This window comes from Lucilia cuprina, chromosome 2, assembly GCF_022045245.1.
Source record: "Lucilia cuprina isolate Lc7/37 chromosome 2, ASM2204524v1, whole genome shotgun sequence".
NCBI lineage: Eukaryota > Metazoa > Arthropoda > Insecta > Diptera > Calliphoridae > Lucilia > Lucilia cuprina.
In genome coordinates, this window is record NC_060950.1 from 52365800 (window position 1) to 52385740 (window position 19941).

The following is a 19941-nucleotide window of genomic DNA, read 5'->3' on the forward strand; positions in this document are numbered from 1 at the left end:
TGTATTTTTTTTTCGACACTTAAAATACCCCTATTTATTCGATGAAAATGTTGTTTGACCACAAATTTGAGGGGCTGAAATGAAAATTGACTTAAAAGTGTTTAAATAGTTGAAAGGTCAATTGTAATAATAGAATAACTTTTAATAGAGTGTTTTAATTGAATTGTTCAAACTAACCTGGGACTTATGTTATTAAATTGATAATAATAAAAAGTGACAAATTACTACTCATCTGTTAGGTAGATGATGGATTTTCATTTTTGAGTTTTATAAGTTCTATTATTCCAAATTCTAGACTCCGAATATTATTTAACATACAACTTATTCTAGATAAGACGACATCCTATAAAATGCTGAAAGAACTAATGGGACAAAATTCTCTACTCTTGATGAAGCAACACGTTAGGGATATTGATAGTGAGTTTTCTTTCTCCGACTAAGCTTTGTACGTCTTCTATAGGGAATGGTAGATCTAAAGGAATATGTAAAGAAAAAAACGGATTCCGTAAACTGGGACAATTATCATGGACTGAAAATAAAGTTTTAGAGTCTTTAAAAGGGTTAAATTACCTTTTTATAATCTTATACTCAAATTATAAGGGTGATATGTTTCTCTCAGTCTTTGTGGTTCCGTTTAATCTAGGGGAAGGTAGAGATAAAGTAGTTTTCTGCTTATAAATAAGCAGGACATGATTTTTAGCATTACTGACGAAGAAAGATGTGAAGTATTCTATTGCTCTGAATGTATCAGGGATTGGTATTCCGAAGTATAACCTAAGGAGATTAAGATCCTTATACTGAAGAAAAACTCTTACTGTTGACTTAAAGTGTTCTATTATATGGATTGTAAAAGCTTTTTACAATACAAAACCAAATATAATCAATGATTACCTCATGAAAAAGTAATTAAAATCTGCTGGATTCAGATTAAACTTATTTTAAAGACAAGCATGTTCCCAGGAAAAATAAAATGAAGTACTTCCAAAAGAATAATATTTATCACCACTTCAAAAGTAGCACTAAGTGAATTTGTTTACCTTCTGTGGAAATGATGTTTGATGACTTCCAAAGAAGCGAGTTAGTTAATAAATGTGTGTAATTTATTTTTGTAGGTATTTTAATATTATTTAAGTCAAATTAGTTGTATTATTTAATACTACAACTTCACTTCCTAATAATTTCCAAAAAAAGAACATAAAAATAACCTGAGAATAACTTCAGATGTAATGAATTTGGAATCAAATAAAAAGGACATTACTCCTATGACAAGCCTGAGTTTAAATCATAACTTCTTCAGGTCTTTTTCACTAATTCCATGGAGTAAATTCTACTTCATTTTACTTCTTTGGAAGTTCTATTTTCACAAGTTTTTTAACTTGACACTGTGAACAAGTTGGGGACTTAAATTTAAATTTTACATAACGGCCATTAGACCAAATTATATGTACATTCGAGAAGAAAATCTCCATTATACTCTACGCAGGCAGTTTTACATTTCTTTAGGTTCTCGCCTTGTTGTCCACCATCATTATTTGCAGATGATTGAAAATGATTTGGCCCTGCTTTAACGTAAAATGACTTTGACACTGGATAACAATTCGTAAACGCGTAAGGGACCTTCACATAATCACACTTTACATATGTAAAGTGTATTGAAAAAGAAAAATGAAATTCCATCCGTATAACAAAAAAAGTCGTATGATTTCTTTTTGTAGTGTTTACACGATTGCAAAGTAAGATGGAAACAGCTGTTTCACTTTTTTGTATGTGCTTACATAAAAATAAATCCCTGATCTATGTGACTTTGGATCGTTTAAAGAAATGAGGAGAGCCATACGACTGTAAAATTTTTCATCCGTATTTTCTCTCAGTGTCGCATCACATATTGCATTTAGACGATCTTATCCGTACTCTTTTACACACAATTTTGATAGATCATAATACTTGTGTGCTCGTGTAAAGGCAGCTTTACTGGACAGTGTATAATTGAACACATGTCAGATCGTATATGCACTACCTAAGTTTACAGTTCTTAAAGAATTTACTTCCTATAAATGTTTTCAAGTTTTCTTTAAGGGAAACATTTATAGGAAGTAAACTGGTGTAAACATGTGATATTCTATCATTGGGTGCTTTGTCCCGAAACCACGTGGTTTTCGAGTGTTGTCGCTAAAACGCGAGCTACTTATATAACCTAACCTAATAAACGAGTACAACGTTCATAATTCTTTACATTTTTTCTGTATAATCCACAATTATTTATTTAGCCTATTTATCCATCTTGGTTTTAATTACAAAACTTCTTTCTTTGCAATAAAGAAAGTGAAGTAGTAATAGGTAGAGTATCTTTAAAAAAATCGTTACATATTTCAAATCAAACATGACACATATTCGTTGCAAATAAAACATTAAAAAATATAGATGTATATTTTAAAATTTTTTTTATTCAAAATAGCATCCTTAAATTTAACCTGAGTGGTTGTAAGTTGATGGTGCTGCCGCTTATCCATTGAAAGCATATTTTTATTAATGTTGACCTCATATGGAAAACATGAATTAAATGAATAGAAACAAATTAAAAAAAAAGTTGAAAAAAATTAATGTTTAGGTTTAGGGATATATTAAATTCCAAGTACAAAATACTGCAAATTATACTGCTAATATAGCAACAACAACAACATACACGGATGTATTAAATGGTATGACAGGATACTTTATGACTGTTCGTTGTGTTTTTCAGGATGAATAGAATGGAATAAATATAATGGTTGTTTGGTTGGCTGGCTTGCTGGTTAGTGGCTATTTGAATGAATGTTTAAATGGAGATTATTTCAATATGCCAGAATTTGTTGAAAACATTAAAATTTTGTACAGGCAATACAAAATTATTTGTTTATAAATATTTTGTATTTTTCTCATAACAGTGTTAGTAGTAAGACACGTACATACATACATTTATAAAATTGTGTGAATGGATTTAGAATGATTAAATGGAATACCGTTCCTACTATAACAATTCGGTGTTTTGAGTTGTTATGGACCTTCGGGTTGTCAAAGAAACTAAGAATATATCTGTGTGGGATTCCAATGCAGAGTTGAAATAACAAAGATTTTAGTTAATTAAGTTTATAAAGTACATTCACAGATGTCCACACACACCATAATTATGGATCGGTTATCGTTAGCAACCGATCTCAGTTAAGTTGTCTGTTGGCAAAATAAAATTACAGTTGACGAATTGTCAACTAAAAATTTGTGGTTTGTTTCATTCTTTGCGATAATGGAATTGTTTTATAATACATATAACGATATCGAGTAAGGTTACCTTGGTCATTAAGATTTTCAAGTAAACTTTTTATAAATTCAGTTTATGTACATGATTTATTTATTTATCTTATATCTTACAAAATATACAAGATTTTTGTAACCGGCGTTGCCCGGGGTTTTAAGTGGATTTCATAACATTATAATTAAGTATTCATCCATCAGAGTTTATAAGGATAGGCCTTCATATAACCCTCTTTTAGAAAATTCCCTTTTTGTCAATAAATTGTTAAAATACTTATTTCCGAATTAAGGTAAAAATTTATTTAAATGCTTTATTATTAAACAAGGTTTTATAGGGCATCATATGATCGGCCATGCCCAACTATGGACATATGTGAGAGGCTCTCAATTAGAGATTCCAAATTCCCGACCTTTTTCGATTCCCGGGAATCGGGAATAAAAAAAAATCCTATTCCCGGGGACCCGAGAATTCCCGAGAAATAAAAAATCCATTTCAACGGTTTTTTTTCAAAATTTTATTGAATTTTTTAACAAAAATAAAATATACAGTATGTTATAAATCAGGTAACTCAGAAATATTATAATTAAAATAAAGTAAATAAAATAAAATCAGGTAATTCATAGATATTAATTTTAAAATAACATTTAAATGATAAATTTAATTAATAAAAAAATTGTTTGTAGTCTTGAGTGAGATAAATACTATTTAATTTTGCATAGAAATTAGTTTTTATTATTTTCAATAAAATAATATTTTAAAATCACTAATGCGTTAATAGATTTATCAGACAAACGGTTTCTAATTTTGTTAACAATATTTCCAGAAACAGAAAAAACACGTTCGCTCTCTATGGAAGTAGGTCTTACTGTCAATAAAGCATTAAATAAATTATCTAAATTTTCAGTTCTAGTGCCAGTTACTTCAAACATTAAAAATTCTTTTTTTAAGAGTTGACTATATGATGACTTTGACCTTTTACCTTCAGACATTACATTTTCTATAGCTCGGTTAAGCTTATCTTGAAATGGTTCCATTTTATTATCAAATTCAATTTCAGAGTCCGAATCTGTATTTGGTACTAAATTATTTTGGAATAATCTATTATACAAATTTTCTCCAAATGCTAATGTAGTTGCTTTCGTTGAGTTTATACAAATTATATTTTCGTTTTGGGTGCTTTTAAATAACTCGGAATTTTTTAAATATTTTAATAGCGTTATGATTTCCACGTTACTACGTTCCGAAATTCGTTTCGTAAGAGCATCAATATTTTTTTTGATATAAGATTATCTTCTGCAATTAATTTTTTAAAAAGCTGCTCTTTTATCGCATCTGCTTTTAACATATTCGCATCACGACGACTTAAATCATCTACGGATATTTCAATTGGGTATAAAACATTGTACAATGATTCTAAATTGTCAAAGTTATCATCCCACATATGAGCTAAATTATAATCTATCAACGTCTTTTTAATACAATTTTTAATTTTTAGAAATGATTCCATCATTGCTAACAGTGAGTTCCACCGTGTTTTTATATCTAGACAGAGTTGTAATTCTTTACCAAATTCCGTTTTAACATAAGTTTGCAACGTTCCGTTTTTTAATGGACTTCGTTTAATACATTTTATAATTTTTCTCAAATTGTTTAAAACACTGGAGTATGTTTCTATTATATTATATGAGTTATTTTCTTCAGTTTCGTCGAAATTGTCAGTGTCGCTTTCATTACTGGAACTAGAACATTCAGCTTTAGTGTTTTTTTGGTAAAGAACGTCCAAAATAGCTAAATGGATACAGTGGTTGAGACAAAATATTCCACATGCTGGACTTTCACTAATGAACTTTTTCATTACGTTTGGTCCATCTGAAATTGTAGAAACAATATGTTCTTTTAGGCTTAAATTGTATTCATCAAGTTTTGTTTCGACCATTTTTCTTAATTCCAATGCACCGCATTTTCCTTCAATGTTAATCATGCCGAGATTGAATAGCTTATTATTTGGTCCATATATATTAATATTTAGATAACGTCTATTTTTCAAGCTGGTCCATTCATCCAAAACTAAACTAAATCGTCCATTGTTTTTTACAATATTGTTAATTTTTGCGATCATATCCTTATTTATTTGTTCGAAATAATTCAAAATGAATTTAATTATTGTAGTTTCACATTTGGGAACTGTAAATCCTTTTCTTGCTAATGATTCTCGGATGAATGAACTTCGTGTTATAGTTCTTATTGAAATTCCATCAAACGCAGCTAATTTCGACAAGGTTGCATTCAGGTCATCACTTTTAACATACTCATCAATATATCTTTGTCTTTTGATGGGAGGCGAATCTTCAGCATCGATGTTTTTGTTGTCGGACTTTTGATCTAAATGGTGAATCTTTACAAGATGCTTCACTAATCCACTTGTGGATGAACCTTTATATGACAGTATCTTCGGACATAAGTTGCACTGTGCATCGGAATTCGTTCCTTTTGCAAAATAATTCCACACAAAAGATTTATCCATTGCCTAGAAAGTATTTATTATATGTTAGTGTTAATACTTGACTGAATACTAGTATAACTTGACAAAATTGTACATACCAGTTTATATTATTTAAATTCTACAATTATTATTTTGTTTTTAAATTTGTTTATATGAATTGAAAAATTAAAATGTTCGTTAGCAATTTCTTGTTTTATTTTTCTTTAATTTTCTATATAAAATAGTTGTATAAAGTGAGTAACCATAAACATGGTTGCATTTTTTTGTAGTTATTAATTCCCGGGATTCCCGACTAAAATCGGGAATCGGGAAGTTAAAAATCACTGTATTTCCCGGGATTTTTTTCCCGACGCTTCCCGGGAACGAAACCCTACTCTCAATATCAAAGTTTATAATATTTTGTATTAAGAATAGAAAAAATCATCCTTAAAGCACAAAAGTACTAATTTTGTCTGATTTTGCCCGTTTTTCACCCATTTGGCCCCTCCTAGTCCAAGTTCTGAAAAAATATAGCCTATAACACTCTCCAAGCATAGATCTATCTTTGTTCCAAACAAAATCGGATCAGCCGCTTAGGCGTGAATGACGAACAAAAAAAAGAACAGATTTACAAAGTGATTTATAATATATATTAGGATTTACAAGGCGCTGGGTAACTGCGCTCAAAAAACAAAAAATAAACCAAGAGAATAAAATTTAAATAAAATAAAAAATGTACAATTGAACAAAGAGAAAAAAATAAAAAAATAGCAAAACCAAATCAAAGAAATTAAAAATTTTACAACAAAAAAATAATTTAGCTTTAAATCTCATGGATCTTGTGTTTCTTCAAGCTTCCGGTTATCGGGTATGCTTTTTCTCGAGGAACAATCAAGAATCTCCTCCAAGGATTTATTAATTCTCGAAATAGGGCAATCCACTAGCAAGTGGGGAATAGAAAGGTCTACAACACAAGAGGAGCATTTTGGTGGATCAGTTTTCTCATAATAACCTTGTGTTATATACAGCCTTTCCAACTCTCATACGTGCCAGTAAAATACACTGGCTTCTGGTCAAATGAATGTGGTATTTGGGTCTGTTAAATCTTTGGCCACGGATTGCGTTACAGGAATTCGATAAAACTTTGGAAAAGCATGGTATTTCAGTTATATCAGGTAGGTTTAGAGTCTCTTTGGCAGCGATATTTGCGCATTCATTCCCTTGAAGTACATGATTTATATAATTTCAATTTTAAAATATACGGTGTCACTAAGTCGGTACTTGACAATTATGTGATTTCCTTAATTGTTTTTGTTATTTATTTAATCTCAGATTGAGTTGCACCAAACAAACGCACATAAATTGACCAACTGTTCGCCTGTATTATAGTTTTTGAATGTGTATGTGTGTTTTTTGTTAGGGAATGTGCCAATAAACTGGTCCAAAATATAATTTTTCTAATTTCTAAATATTTGCGCATTCATTTCCTTGAAGTATTAAAATATATGTATTTTAATGTCCATGATAAAGCTAAGCTTGTTAATTACATGTATTTATTTATATCAAGCTTTCTCACCAATCGCAATTAATGAGTTGTTCCCCTCGGCGGCATGTTACCTTGATGACCTTTATCATCTTGGTATTATGATATTAATACCTCTAGTCTGCTGGGACTATAAAAATTTAAACTCGACCTTTCCTTGGAATGATTTGGCATGGTGTCGAACCAGTTCAGTAGCAAATCTGGTACTACGGGTGGTTAGTTATTTTTGACATTAGTCTGATTCTAGTACAAAAACCAAATACATATTGTTTTTGTATTGTTGTAGTGATGCAGTCACCTCTCTAATTATGTCATGGTCTAGCCTTTTAAAGTTTGGGGCAATGAGGCCAACAAAACCTAACAACAATCTCTGAATGGGACTCATTGGGTTAGCGAACAATTGCAGACCAAAAAAACTATTCTTCTAAAGGACACTTTTTTGATGATTCTTTTAATATTCCGCATAGGTTGCAATAGAACTTTTGATTTCCCCACATCTTAAGAAGTTTGTAATTCTTGTTTCCATTACATCTTGAACTACTCTATTGTGCCACACATTGAAGTAAGTAGCATACTCTAAAGTTTATTTCCATGTTTTTTCTCTTTGTTGTTGTTTATTCGTATGTATTTCGGTAGTTACTACATAGATCTCTCGTATTATTCCCATAATTCATGCAAATTTCACGTTGGCTGATTAATATTTTTGGTCACGTGCCATGAAGCATCAGCGAGCTAGCGCAGCTGTAATGAAAGCGTTTACAAAAAGATTTATCGCCACCGATATAATGGGGTGCATGGTAGGAAGAATGAAAATAAGGTAATATTTTCATAATATTTGATTACTAGTGAATATATTGAAAAGCTGTGTCATCATTTTATATCCACAAATACACACGACAAACTCACGAATTCATAAGTTGTTGTAATAAAACATTATTGTGTGTTTTATTTAAATTGTCAAGTGTTGCTGCTGCAACATGCAACAGATATTTGTTGTTAAATATATATCCTGCCTACCACAATATCAGCCAAAACTCAAAAACAACAACAACAAAATCGCCATGACTTATAAACTCAGTGACTAGCTAGCTGGTGGTCTGTTGCTTTGTCAGCCTGTTTAATAATTGGTTACACTGACCGTTGCCTCTTTTTTTATTAAAGTGTTTTCAAACTCTACGTGAGTCATGTGCACGTAATCTGTAACGGCTGCATTCAAAATTCAAAAAATAAACTCCTTCATTTATTGCTTGTTGATGATATGAGTTTTTATTTTTTTGGGTGTTTTTAATTTTTTTGTTTTCAATTCTGAATTGTTTTCAAATTTATCTGTGGTTTTTCTTTCATTAGAACTAGTAAATTTGAATACTTATTGAAGAATATCAACCACAAAAATATTCATATTTATCTAGGTATTTTGTGTAAGTATGTATACATGAGTATTGTACTCATGAATGATTATACGAAATGTTCATTTTTATGAAGTATTCAAATAAGTATGTCTGAGGGTATGAATTTCATAAATAAAAGAGGATTATTTCAAATACATTGTTAAATGTTTAATAGTATTTAGTTATGCACATACACACATACATATGTATATAAATACATAAATTATAATTTGACAACCAAAATAATGTCGGAATAAACGCTGATTTTTTAATTAAATCAAAGCAGTTATATATTTTGATCTGATAGAATTGTTTATAAGAAGCCCGTGAAGATCCTAAAGAAAGTTTTGTAAATAGTCTACAAACATATAATTTTTAAAAAAATTTTTTTATTTCATTTCTATATCCCAGGAAAAATGTTAGAACTTGCTCTTAAAACTACTAGTTTTAGAACGAGTGAAAACAGAACCGCTTCAGATTCTTAAAAAAAAAACAGCCTTGGAACTAGTAGTGTCGCCATTACTTCTGGAAACTCTTCTTTAGAGTATTGTTGTGGTTCTTAAATACTTCTAAATAGTTTTCAAGGAACTAGTTCTTTGAAAATAGTTATACATTGCTACTGCACTAGTTCGAACGCATACTAGTTCCAAAACAACTTCTTGGAATCAATTGAAAAAAAATGTCAAAAAATTAAAAATTTATAAACTTATTTTTATCAAAAACGCGTTCAAATGTATTTTTTGCATTCCACCTAACTGCAAGATATCAAAGAGCGCCCTTATTGAATGGTACCGAGAGAAGAGAAAGTTTGCTTACGAAAAAAAAAAAACGCTAAAAAAGAAATATTTGTATATAGGTTCTCTACAGCTTCCCTAGAACTAGTTCCGAGGTTGACAAATTCAAACAAAAATCGTTGATTAAAGAACTAGTTTCAGAAGCGTTCAAAAGAACGAGTGTCGACTCCATAAAGCTTCCTCAGAACCAGTTCCGAAGGCGACAATTTAGAACAAAAATCATTGGTCTCAACGCCAAACTGGATATAATTAATTAATAAAGGAATCAATATCAGAATAATTTTAATTGGCAATCAAGAGTTTTACATCAAGCAAGACTGCATTACCGGATGTTATTTTCTCTACAGTTTGACGGAAAATTTCACGCACAAGCAAAACTTAACTTCACGATCTTCCTACCAAAACCTTGCTAGAAATAAATAGTGAACGGTATGATTTAAAGCAGAATACCTGAAATATAAGCAGTATAATCATGAAATGTGAATATCGATGGAAGATCGAGAGGTCAATACTTCAACAGCAAACTATATTTTAACAGTGGATGTATGCATTGACTTCAAATGCTATGTATATTGAAGCCGGTTTACTGGACACAAATAGACTGGTTACCGATAAAGTTAAGAACTTAGGTGTAATTCTTGACCGTAAATTAAAATAGAGGATACGATCCATAAGGCACATCAAAGCTGGGTGCTATAGAGGAAATATTTCTAGATATTCTTGCTATTAAAACATAAATAAAGTACGAGGAAAGCTTTAACCTTAAGGCGAAATTACCAAATATTGTTTTAAGATCCATCATCAACGTATATTGGGTTCATTGGAGTAAATAACAACGCACATCAATGATAGGTGCTTACGCCCTAACGTTTTTTAACTTAAGGCGAAATGACTAAAGGTTGTTCTAAGAACCGTCCTCAGTGTATACTGGACTCATTGATCAAATATTTTGGGGACTTTAAAACATTGATCTTAAATAAGCGGAACAAAACAGCAAATACCCGTAAATAGAATGTCTTTGCCACAGGGATGGAACTAAACTAGATGACAAAAGGAGCCTTGGGTTGTATATTGAAGATGCATTCATGCAGAAGCATGAATGCATCAGGATCTGGTTAAATCTGAGACCATAAGAAGGCTTTAACCAAATACTCCCCCCGAAGAAAGTTCTGAATCTTATGTGTAGCAGACCAATCTGGAATAATCAACAATTAAAATGCATTATAATTGCTTCAAAGGAAAAGGAGCTGGATATAATTAACTTGACGAATACAGAAGCGTTTGACGCAAAACGGACTGATTATAAATCATGAGCTACAGAATTCAACAACGACACTTGGAATAATGAAATAATGGGTAGAACCACAACCTTAACGAGATTAGCATGAGAATATAAAGCGAAGTACTTCCAAACGAATAACATTTATCACTACTTCAAAAGTAGCAATTAGTGAATTTCCGTGGAAGTGATGTTTAATGACTTCCGAAGAAGCGAAAATAATACTATTTTTTACATAAAAATTACATCTTGAAAATGTCTTCAAAAGTAGTGAATTTGGAATTAAATAAAAATGATATCCTTCCTATTACAAGCCTGTGTTTAAGTCATCAATTCTTCAGATCTTTTTCAATACTTCCATTGGGTAAATTCTACTTCTTTTTCGATTTTTTGGAAATTATTTTTTTTGCTGGGTATTAACGTATTTTAAGTGAATACACAGGATTACAGTACAATTTTACAAAATTGGACGCGCGGACGTGATGAGGACAGCAAAACTCGAAAGTATTTTCTATGATACATCCTCCTATAAACCAAACATAACCAAATCCAAAGTAGAAACAAACAGTTTCCTTTTGAATGTTCTTTTAATAAATCAAAATAATCTGTTAGTTAAGTAACCTTAGAGTATCCTTGAATAACATCCCTGACTCAATATCAATGTTATTTTAAGGCTTTACAGGTGAAGAATTACTTAAATCATAGAAAACGTGTCATTTTAAGGAAACTTATTGAATTATCTTTAAAAGAAATTACCATTTAAATGCTATTAATTATGTTATGTTATATGAACACTGTTATTCCAAGTTGATTTTTTTTTTGTATTTTTGAAAAGTGCAAAAGCGATAAGACGCGTTTTGTGTTGAAGTTATTTTATTGTTAAATAGAAGAATCTATTAAAAAATTATAATTAGTAAAAAAGTATTTAATAAAAGTTGTAACGACAATTTGCAGTTTAAATTTCAAAAAACAAGTGAAGCTAATAGACTTGGGGCACGGCATCTCAAAAAACTTAAGGGAAAAATTCTGATGTCAGATTCGAAATCTGCGCTGCTCAGTTCTTTATTAAAGATTGTATTTTATACTAGACCTAAGAACCCATTTCCAACCCATGGTGCCCTTATATAACATTGAACTTTGATATTCTTTGCTTCTATCATTTAAGTGATATTTCCATTTAAATAAATTAAAAACAAACTATTCCTTTTCTCTTTTAAGGACTAATAGTTAATGGATTTATAAACGTTGTAATAACAACCATCGAAAGACGCTTCGGATTACGTTCTCGCCAAACAGGTCTTGTGGCAAGTGGATACGATATTGCCTCATTTCTATGTCTAGTTCCTGTAACATATTTTGGAGGTCGTCTTGGTGCTTCAAAACCACGCATTATAGCTTGGGGCATAATTTTATTGGGCTTGGGGTCATTAACATTTGCTTTGCCACACTTTTTAGTGGGACCATACCGTGCCACCAAGTCTACCACAAACACATGTTCAACATTAAGTGGAAATAATAGCACAATACAGGTAATATTATTTAGATTTATGTAAAAAAAAAAACACTTGGAAAATAATTTGTTTTTATAAACCATTTTCTTTTTTATTTAAAATAAAGTCCTGCGAATTAAATGACATGACAACGGGTGATGGTGTTGGCGATGATATTGATAATACCGAAAATCTAACATGGACTGTATGGATATTTTTTGCTGCTCAACTGTTGCATGGTGCAGGAGCTTCACCGCTATTTACGCTTGGTGTTACTTATATTGACGAGAATGTTTCGAAGAAAATGTCGTCTGTTTATTTGGGTAAGTTTCATACGCATGTATGTATGGTTTTTCCTTAGTACGATTTGCAAATGTATTTTTAAAGCTTATTTAATTCAGAACTACGAATGTGTGAATTCATTGTTGAGTATTTTTGATTTAAAAGTTATCGTATAATTGTTTGAAAAAGCAAAGTAGTCTATTGAAAAATCATTTGTGAATTGGCAAATAGAGTAAATATGGGAGACAACGAAACCTCTTTGACACTTATTTTCCAATGGATCGATATTTGGTTGGTAGAAAAGGAAGTTCTGACAGAGATAGTCATTACAACTGGCATCGTTATGGAAGCAACCAAAAGTTTTACACCCTATTAAGTTGAAGGGCCGTAGAGTATAAGTTAAGCAGGTATCTCATCAAGGTTATATATGAAATAGCTGCCAAGAAAACGGTTTCTTTTCACGAATAGAGCAAGGCATTCGCAGAGGATATGAAAGACTGTTTCTTGCTTTTCCATGTCTTTGCAACTACGACAGTCTACTGCGGTTTATAAAGTGACTTGTGCGTTTCTTATTGTCTAGAATATTCCATCCATTTTCAGCCTTTTGAAAATAAAATCTGAGGATACTACTCTTGGTAAAACCTAACGGTGTTGGTATAAGAATTTAGTGAGAGAAGTGCGTGTGTGGGGTAATATAATCGGATAGTTGGTTCAAGGTTGAAGGTAAATGGCTTAAAATCTTAGCATGTCTATATGTTCATTGATTTCCAATTTCCAGATGTGTTAAGCTTCGCTGCAAGCAGATATGACCATGATATGAAGATCTATATGCAATATAGTGTTCAAAGGACTAGTTATTAGAGCAGCTGTTATCCGAATGCATGTTGATCCCTGAACTTAGTATAGCTGATCTACATCATATTTCTTCTTAGTTAAAGTCCATCATATAAGAGATCCATATATAACAATAGGACATACTATAGCTCTGTCTATTCATTTAAATTTGTAGGGACTAAGTTCCTATTTCATTACGACAGGATTCGTTTCCATGATAATTTGGAGTCTAGAATAATTCCAAGATATTTGGTATTGTTCGATAAGGGTATATTAACTATTCTGAATTTCAGCATAGTTACTAACCAGTTGTTTATATACTCTTCAACATCTAGATTAGCAAGAGCTTGTTGAATTGCAGAAGTATTAACGTTATTGAAAGCATCTTCTATGTCTAAGAAGGTACCTTCTATGTTTAAATTCGAGGGATCTTACTATAACTCTGGCAACTTGATGTAGAGCTGTCTCTATAGATCGTCGCTAAAAGAAGGCATGTTGACTATTTGAAAGCGTTTTGAGCTGAAAAGATTAAGATTTTTACTTTAACAATAATTCTTACAATTTTTCATTCTACTTAATAATTAACCAATTCTTTTAAAGTTTCATACTTCGATACTTGTGCGGTAAATAATAGAACTATCAAGTGATGCATAAATATCTATTTGTAAGTTTTTATTGTATCAGGGTTTTTTTTATACATATTTATCATAAAAGTGAAATAAAAGTAAATATGTTTTTCTTCGACGAACGAATATTTTTGATCATCTAAAGATGAGAATTTATTGTCTTTTTGTTTCTTAACGAAAGTGTGTAGAAAGTCTGCATAGTAAATTACAATTGCAAACTTCATTCATTCATTCACTTTAGCAAACATAAGTATGATTACATGTATGTATGAATGTATTCTTGTGCTTGTAAACACATAACTACAAAGGATATAATATTTATTTACCGTTTGGCAAATAATTCCTTTTTCCAGACTCTAACACAAACAGTTGAACATATTATATACCCAATTTAAAAAGTGGGAGTGATATTTATCTTGGTGCTTTTTGTTTTTGATGAAGAATGCTTTTTTTGGCGACCGTCTCAAATGCAAACAACCGCCTCTCTCTCTCTTTCCAATAAATGTCACGCTTATCAAAGCGTTTTGGTGTAATTTTTTTGTATGACCCAGTTTAAAGAAATTGTATTCAGCAAAAATAAAAGACCGATTAGCGTATGATGCCGAGTTGTGTGAGTGGAAGAAGTTTTTGTTCGTCACTACGCAACTAAATCATTTGAAGCTTATTAAACCGGGTGTTTTACTGTAAAATGCTTATTCAGGAAATTTCTTAGGAATTCAAATACAATCAGCATTTTTGGTGTATGTTGCACAATACGAGTGTAAATGTTTTGGATACAGTAATTTGTAAAAGAAAATGGAACAGGTTTTAAATATTTTTACATTGAAATATTAACTGCTTATGTAGAGGAAAAGTTTTCTAAAGATTAAGGATAAAAAATATTTTAGGAAACCTGCAGAAGCTCATATTCCCGTCCTAAGAATTGTTCAAACAGTTTTCGTGAGGAATGTTATATAACAATATAGCTCCCATGATATTTGGATCTAATTTTGACGAAAGCCTGTCAATGATAAAAAAAGTACTCCATAATTTCATTGTCCTCTTCACATACACTACATCCAATTTAGTATAACTTAATTGGATGTTTAACTCACACTCACAGTTTAATTCAGTCCACATTGCGTCGTTAACTATCTGGAATACCCTTCCCTATTAGGCTCTTTTATTCATATTTTTAACTGAAAGATAAACTTACCTCTGGGAGGTACAGTCTAACATGGTCTCAGATTATCTATTATCACATTATAATGGTTAATGGACTTTTGTCTAAATGCTAGTGTTGTAGTTACTTACACGGTTCATATCTGTTTATGAAACTTCAATGTAGAACCCCAGGCCCGTTTAGGAACATTTTATTGTTACGGGTGTTAGCTTAAATGTACCATTAGACTATTTGCGATCTGTGTATCAAAGTTTCCAACATACCGCATGCTTGGTATGCGGTCGGCCACAACCGATGTTTGAGTATAGCCTTTCAATGTGTCCATTATACATTGATATCGCGTCCTATAACTGCTGGTCCAGACTAGGAAACTTTTGATTTTGCTTGAGAGAGAAAGTGAATGAATATCATTCATCTTTCTTGCGGTACGGAGTTTCCCGTACTCGGAAACTTATTTTGTTTTTTTATTCTTCTTATTCGTACAACAACAAATCAATGTAATTAATACGGAGTTTCTAAAACAAAAGTTTCTATGTGTAGACATTAAGGAAACTTCAAAAGAAAATTAAGAATAAATTTCTCAACAAAAGTTTCCCAGTGCAGACCAGGTCTAACCGCTTTTGTTCAATTCGCCTAAAGTTAAGAAGCATTCGGCTATAAGCGCCGCCTCATATCTTATATATGTATGATTAAATGGGTGGAATGTTTAGCAACTCTCCCAGTGCATTAGTTGACGTTCTGGTCCCACTTTTACCCAAGCAGTATGTATGTCTTATATATGTTTTAATGAGGAAACTGGTAGCAATGTTTTCAGAGCTTTAGCAGTATGTTAGCTTAACTCCCTATAGTAGTTTGATATTACACATTTTGTTAAAAGAAGTCCAGATTATTTATAAAGCCAATGTTTACGAATCTTCTCTCTATAACATTTAGAGTTGCCATGACATTCGTATTTTCTACTAACAGAAATCATGTGTTTAATATCTTCCTGTGAATGTTAAAAAAGAAGAAGAGAATGTAAATTTAAAAATACAAAAACATAATAATAAAATGGCTACAAATCCGCAACCTTTTTCCATTTATTTTGCATTTTCTCTTCTGCCTTCCAAGTTTATATTTCTACTCCAAAATTGTTATATGTTTGTCACTCGGTTCCGAAAAGAAACCATGCAAAATAATCAAAAAGTATATTAACATATGTATGTATTAAGTTTCTTCCAAAATTTGATTTCGCTTAATATTTAGTTTAATCTAGACATAAAATTACTATTTCCTAATATAGAGTTATTAATTATGGAATAGACTGTAAACTTTATTATTTAAATACAAAAAATATGCGTTTAAAGAACACATATTACTTGTATCTACTTCCATATGAATTTCCTATGCATCATCACATCAGATATCAACCAAACGACAATATCGTCATCATACAATACTTTCATCTACACAACTAAATAAATGAATAGAATTTCCATGGTAGTTGCATGATAGAGTATTGATATCCTTTAAATTTGTTTTCCTTTGGTTAAGTTTTTTATTAAGTTGTTCTATCAGTAAATAGTATTTGATCTGTTGTTTTGTCTATTTCGTCTGTGTATTTAAAACGTTGTGCGAATAAATACGAGTAAACACAATAAAAATATTATAAAATTTATTGGTTTCTAGTTAAGATAATCTTAGACCTCAAAAGCAATTCCAGACGAAAATTTACACAAAAACAGCAACAACAATAACTGCAAAAGAAAAAAAATAATTTGTTTTTACCAAAAAGAAATCCCCTTTTCTATAAAAGAAAAATGAAGGAGGAGGATGAGAAGGAGTGGAAATAATTATAAGGGCAGAAGATGTACAATAAAAGTATTTGTCAATTGATACATATTGAATTTGTAATGTTTGAGTATCTTTAGGAACACGTACTCATTTTACATACGATTACATAAATACTTACATATATCCTTGTTCCATTTTGTTTGTATTATATTTCCTTATATCTTGTTAATAATTGTTGTTTTTATTAGCTATTCAATTTAATTGGAATTTTTTAAGAAATATATGGGGCGATTCTATTTACTCTAGAAGAAAATTTCATTGAAATATGAAACTAACTAATTATTGTGTTCTTATTTCATTTAAATTGTTTTTCAGGTACATATTACACAATGACAATGATTGGTCCAGCTATTGGTTATGTTCTTGGTGGACAATTGTTGCTGATTTATACCGATTTTTTGCAAGTCGATGTTGCAGAGTAAGTATAGATGTTAAATAAATGTAAAATTAAAGAATTTGTTAAAATTTTGACTTTTATTTAAAGGTATTTTCTATGGCATTCTAACAATTAAGACCTGGTTCACAATGTGAAACTTTTGTTGAGAAACTTTTGATTTTGTGTATGAGAGAAAGAGATTATTGATATTTATTATTATTTCTCTCACACACAAAAATCAAAAGTTTCCCAAAAAATTTTCCTAATGTGAACCAGGTCTAACCATAGATTTTTTTTAATAATTCAAATGTCAGTATGAATGAGATTTGAATGAAATATTTTATAATTATCAATACTACCGGTAAATTTGTGCTCGTAATCCTGTGTGTCCCCTCAGAATACATACCAACAGACTTGCTTATTTTGAGGAGATTTTTCGTCTTTCTCTCATCAGGAAAACCTCTTAGGACCTTTCTGATTCTGCCCATCATTGCATTATTTCAAGAGACCTTATGGGATTCTCGTACTCATATTATTAATTAAGCCTTCTTTGCGTGGAATGATTTTGTGTTCGTCATGTTAACTACCTCAAACTCCTTTCTCTTTAAAGCTCGTACTAGTAGCTTTTTCGTTGCCGACTACTCCCGAGTGAGCTGGATTTCATACGATGTAAACCTTTGATTACAGTTTTCTTAAAATCTATTACGGTCTTATCGCCACTTCTGTCTGTAAATTTACATATTTACAGACAGAAGTCACAGTTGGCCCCACATTTATTCTAATGTAATTTGCTCATTCCGCTATTGGTCGGATTGGATGCTAGTATTGCCGCTTTGTCTTTCTATTGAGTGCCATCCATGTATCATCCAATTCCTACGGGTATTTGCTCTTATGATTCGCCAGACCATAACTTTTATCTGGGATCAGTGTTTCCTAGTTCCCAAAATTTTCTGCGTCTGAATATTTTGTCTTTAGCCTATGTTGGTTAAAGATTTCCCATGTGTTCAGTATTGATGACGTATCCTATAGCCGCTTTTGGTCAGTTTGCCTAAAGTTATGAACCGTTCGGCTGCAAGTGCTCTCTCATATCTTATATGTTTTAATAGGTGAAATATCTTGCATCGTTTCCAGAGCCTTAGTTGTCGTAGTAGGTCTAATTCAGTGCTGCCTCAATTTTAATTTGCGGTCAAAGATTACAGAACTTGTTTCTTTCCAGGAAAAAGTATTCAATATATGCACTTAGAGACATTTGTCTTTCTTGTGATAACATTAACATTAAGGTCTCTCGGTTGATTCTAGCTCATGGTCGTTTTCAGACAACAGGTCTAAGTTCTTGCTAGTTTAAGTTCTTAGTATTCTATTCATCATGGTTACCCAGATAAGAAATGTATGAAACCCCATCCCGCCTTCATCTGAAAAATTGCTGGGAAAATACCATCGGGTGTGGCAGCTTTTTGGAGTGTAAAAATCTTAGCTATCCCCTTAACCATGCCTTCTTTCCCTATTATCGGTTCATCTAGAATACTTGATATAACAGGTGAGGATTTTTTATCTTCAATATCTCTTTTACGTAGTCTCCAGTAGTCTATTCGTACGATTTTCTTATATTCATATATATTATATTTGACTAATATACTTATTCCAGTACAATGGTGTATTTTTTTTTGCGAAGAGTTTTCCCAAAGCTCCGGATCTCAACTCTAACTCGGGCTTTCTCCTGGCCAGATCTCGGCTGCTGCAGAAGACAGCTGTGCTTGAAAGATTTAACAAACTTGTGAACTTTTTTGCTTTATCATCTATATCTTTATCGTCTATATCTTTTAAATATGATCGAGGCTTTGGTGTTGACTCTAGTATGTTGAATCTAATATACTAATGGTCTAAAAATGAAATCTCTTCGGAAATTATCCAATCCTGAACTTCGTTTATCTTATTCGATTTTAAACGATTTTAAACATTCATAATTATCATAATTATAAAAATATATGTCATACCTAAGGCATTTAACCATGTCCGCACGTTCATCCTTCGTCCGTCATTGTAGACGAAATTGGACTAATAATACAAAATACCTATCCGATATGCTTTTAAGGCTCATAAATGTCCCTAAATATTAGTATGTCTCTGAATATCGGTGTTATATTAACATAAAGTCATAAATTTGTATGTGTATAAACGAATATTTGAGTGCTTTTCTGATCAATATCAACATATAACAAATAAATAGAAATTAAAACAATGAAATCGATACTGTGCATATGGGTGTCATATGTTCGGGTATGACAACAATACTTTGCTGGTTTAAATATATTTATATCAGTGTTAAAATATCTTCCATGTCCTTAAATCCCATCTGACAAAGAAACATAATGAAACACTGTGATTATGATTGCCAAAGAAAAGCTATCATAAATCAAATCATCGTATTTGAAAATACTATTTATGTACCTTTACAAATATTTACATGTAACACTTACTACGTACGTAGAAAAATTCAACATCCATGTAAAAGACATGTTCACATTCTACATGACTATCATACATGAAGTTAATGTCATGAAAC

General features: G+C 31.2%; 2 protein-coding genes across 2 annotated transcripts in view; one reads left to right on the forward strand and one right to left on the reverse strand.

Annotated features, from left to right (window-relative positions):
* Nucleotides 1-19941, forward strand: part of LOC111676651 (solute carrier organic anion transporter family member 4A1) — a 30731-nt gene that overhangs the window by 4130 nt on the left and 6660 nt on the right. The window contains exons 2-4 of the mRNA XM_023437617.2: nucleotides 11994-12304; nucleotides 12393-12588; nucleotides 17318-17420. Of these exons, the coding sequence (XP_023293385.2) occupies nucleotides 11994-12304; nucleotides 12393-12588; nucleotides 17318-17420 (610 nt within the window). The remainder of the gene's footprint in view (nucleotides 1-11993; nucleotides 12305-12392; nucleotides 12589-17317; nucleotides 17421-19941) is intronic.
* Nucleotides 4207-5920, reverse strand: LOC124421454. Its single transcript, XM_046956692.1, has 2 exons — nucleotides 5891-5920; nucleotides 4207-5816 (listed from the first exon to the last, which is right to left on the reverse strand). The coding sequence occupies exon 2, from the start codon at nucleotides 5811-5813 to the stop codon at nucleotides 4506-4508; it is 1308 nt and encodes a 435-aa protein (XP_046812648.1). The 5' UTR covers nucleotides 5814-5816; nucleotides 5891-5920; the 3' UTR covers nucleotides 4207-4505.

Coding starts and splice junctions, on each gene's coding strand:
- LOC124421454 (XM_046956692.1), bottom strand. CDS start 5,813: ATGGATAAATCTTTTGTGTGGAATTATTTTGCAAAAGGAACGAATTCC.